At 47.7% G+C, this 6059-nt stretch overlaps 1 protein-coding gene across 1 annotated transcript; it reads left to right on the forward strand.

Annotated features, from left to right (window-relative positions):
* Positions 1-329: 329 nt before the first annotated feature.
* On the forward strand, positions 330-5852 carry CYP24A1 (cytochrome P450 family 24 subfamily A member 1). Its single transcript, XM_088527865.1, has 11 exons — positions 330-524; positions 852-1042; positions 1232-1325; positions 1414-1510; positions 2132-2223; positions 2990-3101; positions 3947-4092; positions 4405-4571; positions 4754-4832; positions 5439-5633; positions 5742-5852. The coding sequence occupies exons 1-11, from the start codon at positions 330-332 to the stop codon at positions 5850-5852; spliced, it is 1479 nt and encodes a 492-aa protein (XP_088383991.1).
* The last annotated feature ends 207 nt before the right edge of the window (positions 5853-6059 follow it).

Raw genomic sequence — 6059 nt, forward strand, 5'->3', positions numbered from 1 at the left:
CGGCGGCCTCGCACCTCTGCCCGGCAGGGGAGAAGGAACCGAACCGCGTTCGTGGTAACGAGCCCCGTGCGAGCGGCTGCGCGAGCCCGAGGCGGCGCCGCGCGGGGCTGCGGCCGCTACCTGAGGCGGCGCCGCCCGCCTGGCCTGAACCCTCCGATGAACCGGCTGCCCCGCCGGGCCGGGCCGGGCCGGGCCGGGCCGGCCCCACCTCGCCCCACCCGCAGCTCCCATTGGCGCGGGACAGCGCCCGCCGGGCCTCCCCGCGGCCGCGCGTACAAATGCGCGCCCGGCGGGGGGCTCCGCTCGGCTCGGCTCGGCTCGGCTCGGCCATGGGCGCGCGCAGCAGCATCCCCGGCCGCCGCGCCGCCCTCACCTGCGCCCGCGCGGCCGCCTCGTCGCTGTGCGCGGCGCGGGGCCGCGCGCACCCGCTGGCCGCGCTGCCCGGCCCGCCGCGCTGGCCGCTCATGGGCAGCCTCCCCGACGTGCTCTGGAAAGGGGGGCTCAAGCGGCAGCACGAGACGCTGGTGAGCGGCGGGATGCGGCGGGACGGGACGGGATGCGGTGGGATGGGACGGGGTGGGATGCGGCGAGATGCGGTGGGACGTGGAGGGACGGGACGGGATGCGGCAGGATGGGATGGGACTCGGCAGGACGGGACGGAGCGGGACGCGGTGGAACGGAGCGGAACACGATGGGATGGGACGGGATGCGGCGGGACGGGATGGGACTCCGCGGGACTCGGCGGGACGGGACGGAGCGGGATGCGGTGGAACGGAGCGGGATGCGGCAGGACGGGACGGGGAGGGGGCGCCCGGCGCTCAGCGCCGTCTCCTCTGCTGCCCCCTCCCCAGGCCGATTACCACAGGAAATTCGGCAAGATTTTCCGCATGAAGCTGGGTGCCTTCGACTCGGTGCACATCGCCGCGCCGTGCCTCCTGGAAGCCCTGTACCGCCGGGAGAGCGCCTGCCCGCAGCGCCTCGAGATCAAGCCCTGGAAAGCCTATCGCGACTATCGCGACGAGGGCTACGGGCTGCTCATCCTGTGAGTGGCGCGGGGCAGCGCGGCGGGGAGGGACGGGCGCTCTCGGGATGCGGGACCAGAGGATGCCACTAGCAGCGACGTCTCATTGCACCTGCTGCTCTTCTCTCTCTGTTTTTGTTTTGTTGCTGCTGTTTTCCTCTCATTTATCCTCACCCTCTTCTCATCCTTGCTGCCTTGAAATCCCCTCAGGGAAGGCAAAGACTGGCAGAGGGTAAGAAGCGCCTTTCAGAAGAAGCTGATGAAACCCGCAGAAGTTGTGAAGCTGGATGCCCCCATCAACGAGGTACTGCAGCCTGCAGAGGCTCCTTCTCCAGATTGCTATTAGTCGGGCTCTTCTTTAATCTCTCTTCTTTCATCTCTGTCTACTCTAGGTCCTGGAGGACTTCATGTATAGAATGGATGATCTCTGTAACCACAATGGACAAATTGAAGATGTATATTCAGAAATCAACAAATGGTCGTTTGAAAGTAAGTTTTTTTTTGGGTTCTCTACTTATGGCGTTTTGGATAGAGTGAAACCACTGAAGACAGTGAAGGTCAGTTATTTCTGAACTGTAAACTACAGCATCAGGTAAAGGGGCTGCAGAAAAGCCAGGGGCCACAAGTGTACACGCAAAGTTCATCATGAACCAGAGAAACCCTCCAGTTGTGTCTCATATTGCATGTGGATTGTATGAAATGTCAAACACTGATAGTGACTTGCACATCCAAAAATCATGGAATCACAGTGTAATTCTCCAGATAGTTACCCAGGAAGGAACTTCCATCTTTAGAAGTTTTTGGAGCAAAAGAAGGAAGCATCAGCCAGGAATGACTTAGGGTAGAAGGAAAAGCGACAGCAGAAATGCTCAACAAAAAAGGCATGGCCAGGCACAGTGCTAACGCAAGCCCAACAGCTAGGTGTTACTGGGTGTGCAGTAATCAGCTGTGCAGAAGGTTGAATTTTGAACCACTTTTCTCACGGGTTGTGTCATAGAGCAGAGAATGTTTTTTTCAGAGGGATAATTCAAATGGTGTAATGGCAATAAATGGTGAACACTACACACCCTCTCTTCTATATCATTTAATGAGAATATTGCTTAACAACAGGTATCTGCCTGGTGCTGTATGGGAAAAGGTTTGGTCTCCTGCAGCGCGATGTAGATGAAGAAGGTTTGAACTTCATCAAGGCCGTAAAAACGGTATGGAAGAAATGTCTTAGACTTTACCTGGGACTGTAGTGATTTTCTGAATGGGTACTGGTTTAAATAAGACTCCTGAAAAAAGAAACTTGAGATTCCATTGCCATTCTTTCCCATTTGATGCCACACTCAAATGGGCAAAGCTCTGACCATCAGACTTTCTAGTTAACGAAAAGCCTAAGCCTGTGGGGCGAAGATGCTGTACGGACATCAGGGTAATCCCTGAGTTACAGCTGTCAGGTTGGTTGGATTTCCTCTCCCTCGTAGGCACCTGTTGTGCAACGCTGCTGTTTGTGCCGGGTGGGACTGTGGAGTTGTGTGGGATTATGCAAATCCTCTGGATTGGGAGTTAGTCACTCTCGGGGCACACCTGCCCGTGCTGTGCTGCAACGTGGACTCGGTGATACTCACCTCGCTGCTCTGAGCCGTCCCAAAGGCAGCCGTGCGGTCCGGCCTAGCTGCTCCGCTCCATCTGCCCTCCACGGAGGGAGAGGGTGGCTAAAGGATGGCCTCTACCATTCCAAAACAGGTGCCTAATACAAGCAGGATGAACAACCCATTGTTAAAATATCTTATTCTCCACCGGCTGCACGCAAGCTTTAGTTCCATAAGGTGAATCCTACCCTTTCTATAGCACAGAAATGCTGTCAGAATCCCAACTTATTGATCTAGTGAAAATTGCATCCTACTGTACAGTCCAATTTTGTTCACAAATTGCAAGTAGGTAGATTAAAGAAGGATTTCAAAAGCTGTTTCTCCACCACAGATGATGGCTACTTTCGGAATGATGATGGTGACCCCAGTGGAGCTTCACAAGGGTTTCAACACAAAAGTCTGGCAAGCTCATACTAAAGCATGGGATAATATATTTAAGACAGGTTATTAGTAATTTTTAAACATAACTCCTCCTTTTCCTCCTGCTCTGCCTCCCACTTGGTGGAATTAACTTTCTTTATGTCTTACTTTGCTGTTACTTGCTACCCTGAGCATAGATTGAGACACCTTTGCTGCTGCTGACCACAAACCTCTTGATTCCAAACATGGGAGCACTGGTTTCTTATGACTAACACCTACTGCTGCTTGTGTGGCAACACCCCGTGCCCAGGGAAGCCCCAGAAATTAGGGAGCCAGCAAAGCTGAGTCTAGTCAAGTAGAGTAAAAGTACAAAGCTGGGAAGGCTATTTCACTTTAAAGGCAGGGAAAAGGAAGGGCAGTTTTGCTGTTGAGAAACAAGATTGAAGATTGAAAAGATCAAGATTGAAAAGATTACTCGAAACTCCAGATATGCAGTTCATACTTTTCAATTGTTTTCCCAAGACCCTTATAATTCTAGCTAGAGATGAAGCAAGGCTTTGGTCCCTGGGTAATTGTAATGCTGATTTTCATATTTTTCTTAAGCATTTGGGTACCAGACCCTTTGAGGGTTCACTCATGGCAGTCATATGTGCACTTGTTCTGTTGCTTTTCAGTTTATGGGTTTCTAGGATCATCATCCTTCCCTAATATTAGAATGCTGAATTCTTAGTGCCTTTCAGATGTTATGTTTGTAAATAATTTCTGGAACTGTTTGGTTAACATTAGTTGGTACAGTGCTCATGATTTAAAACCAGAGCATAGCTTGACATCCTCTTTCAAAATCCTGCATGCGCACCATATTTGCACTTTTATTTTGAGAGCAGTTTATCAACTTTCCACTAATTGCCTCCTGTTCTTCCATCCTCAGCCAAGTATTCAATTGACAATCGATTGGAAAAACATTCTGCAAACCCTCATGAGGATTTCCTGTGTGACATCTATTCCGGAGGACAACTTTCCAAGAAAGAGCTATATGCTGCCATTGCAGAGCTCCAGATTGCAGGTGTTGAAACGGTAAATGTTAAAGAGCTTTTTAAAATCGGCAGCCTTGCAGCTCTCTGCTTTCCTCCATAACCTGCTAGAGAACACAAGAGCATCAGTGAGCTCATCTTGTAGTTGCCTCAGTGGCCTGAATGCGAGTGAAATTTTACCTGGACAAATTCTTTCCTCTATTGGTTTCTCTCGGAAATAATCTTTATAATCTCTTAAATTGAAATCCTGTAACCATAAACTGCTTATGCTAAAAATGTTGCTTTTAACTTCTGGGAACTTCTTGTTTCTGTCACTGTGAGTGGAGATCTTATGTTTCTTTTTGGCTTGTTTCAGACCGCCAATAGTTTGCTGTGGGTTTTATACAACATTTCACGCAATCCACATGTTCAGCAGAAACTTTTTACAGAAATACAGAGTGTTTTGGCTGCTAATGAGAGTCCAAGTGCTGAGAACTTGAAGAAAATGCCTTACCTAAAAGCATGTCTGAAAGAATCCATGAGGTAAAATTTTCAAATAACTTGCAAAAAGTAAATGACCAGTTTGACTATTTAATCTACAGTATGGAGAAAAAAACTGCTAGTACATATAATAGTGGGCTCCTTGTTGTTTAGAGCAAGCTACTGCATATTCAGGAAGCAGAAAATGTTGGGAATTTTTTTAAAAAATGTTTCTTTTATTGTAGATTAACACCATCTGTGCCATTTACCACTCGCACTATTGACAAAGAAATGGTTCTAGGAGACTACGTACTACCCCAAGGGGTAAGTCAGTGTGGTTAGTTTAAGTATTCCATTGAAGTTTAACTCTCCTCTAAAACAGAGCTTTTCATATCTTGGTCTCAGAATGACTTTACTGAAAGACTTCCCTGAATTAGGCTTGAACATGAAATTTGGGCCAAGAAGTTCCGTAAATTTAAACAGTTTTCAATGGAGGGTAAAATTAAATTAGTGAATCTGATGCCCTGACATCAGAAGAATGGTTGTCTCTTTTGTTTTTCCAATTTTCTGTTTTTCTAATGTTTCATTTCAGATTGAAATAATTCAGTAGCTTCCTACCTAATCACCTTCCTAGAACGTGTCCTGATGCAGTCTCATGATGTTGTACTTGGTTGTGCAACTGAATTGGACAAAAATATTTTGGTGTGGGATTTGAAGATTTTTCTTTTTTCTCCAAATTTTCCACACTCATTTCTGAGGAAAATGACCTTTACTGTGTTTGAATTAATCTTTAGAGAATTCCGAGACTTTCAGGCAAAATTGCCTTTCCTGTAACTGTTGTGTTATTTTTTTTTTCCACTAACAGGCTGATTCACTTGGTAGCACTAAGCCAATGTGTAACTCAGACCGTGTCTATTGCTTTTTTTATAGACAGTACTAATGATAAACACCCATGCCCTGGGTTGCAATGAAGAGTACTTTAATGATTGGACTCAATTTAAACCAGAGCGCTGGCTTCAGAAGAACTTGATAAATCCCTTTACTCATGTTCCATTTGGCATTGGGAAGAGGATGTGCATCGGACGGCGCTTAGCAGAACTCCAGCTGCATCTAGCGCTCTGCTGGGTAAATACTCCCCGATGGCCTCGTCACACAACGTACAATTGTCCCAACCTTAACTTGGTCAGATAGGCCAGAAGCCAAAACATGCTCACTCGTGTGTTTGTGTTTCAGCTCATTCGCAAGTACCAAATTGTAGCAACTGACAGCAAGCCAGTAGAAACACTCCATTCGGGAATACTCATTCCCAACCGGGAGCTTCCCATTGCATTTCGAAGACGGTAAGGTATGTACGTAAGGGTTTCCTCAGTATGAGAGACTTAGCTTCAAGCCTCATTTAAAATTTTTACAGAACTGTGAGTGGGAGAGTATAGACTTTTATCTGTGCTCAGTGCTTACATGTCAGATTATTAAATGTCATTATTACTTTTAACAGAAAAACTATTCTATGCAATGCAAATGAGAAAGCTTGTATGGTCTATTTATGATGTT

This window comes from Tinamus guttatus, unplaced genomic scaffold (assembly GCF_059628265.1).
Source record: "Tinamus guttatus ecotype Peru unplaced genomic scaffold, ASM5962826v1 Tinamus_guttatus_pri_ptg000027l, whole genome shotgun sequence".
In the NCBI taxonomy this organism is placed as follows: domain Eukaryota; kingdom Metazoa; phylum Chordata; class Aves; order Tinamiformes; family Tinamidae; genus Tinamus; species Tinamus guttatus.

Excerpts from the sequence above, each read along its gene's own strand:
- CYP24A1 (XM_088527865.1), top strand. The coding sequence starts at position 330 with ATGGGCGCGCGCAGCAGCATCCCCGGCCGCCGCGCCGCCCTCACCTGC. Across the intron at positions 1,326-1,413 it reads TGGATGCCCCCATCAACGAG|GTCCTGGAGGACTTCATGTA; the intron begins GTACTGCAGCCT and ends TGTCTACTCTAG. Across the intron at positions 3,102-3,946 it reads GGATAATATATTTAAGACAG|CCAAGTATTCAATTGACAAT; the intron begins GTTATTAGTAAT and ends TTCCATCCTCAG.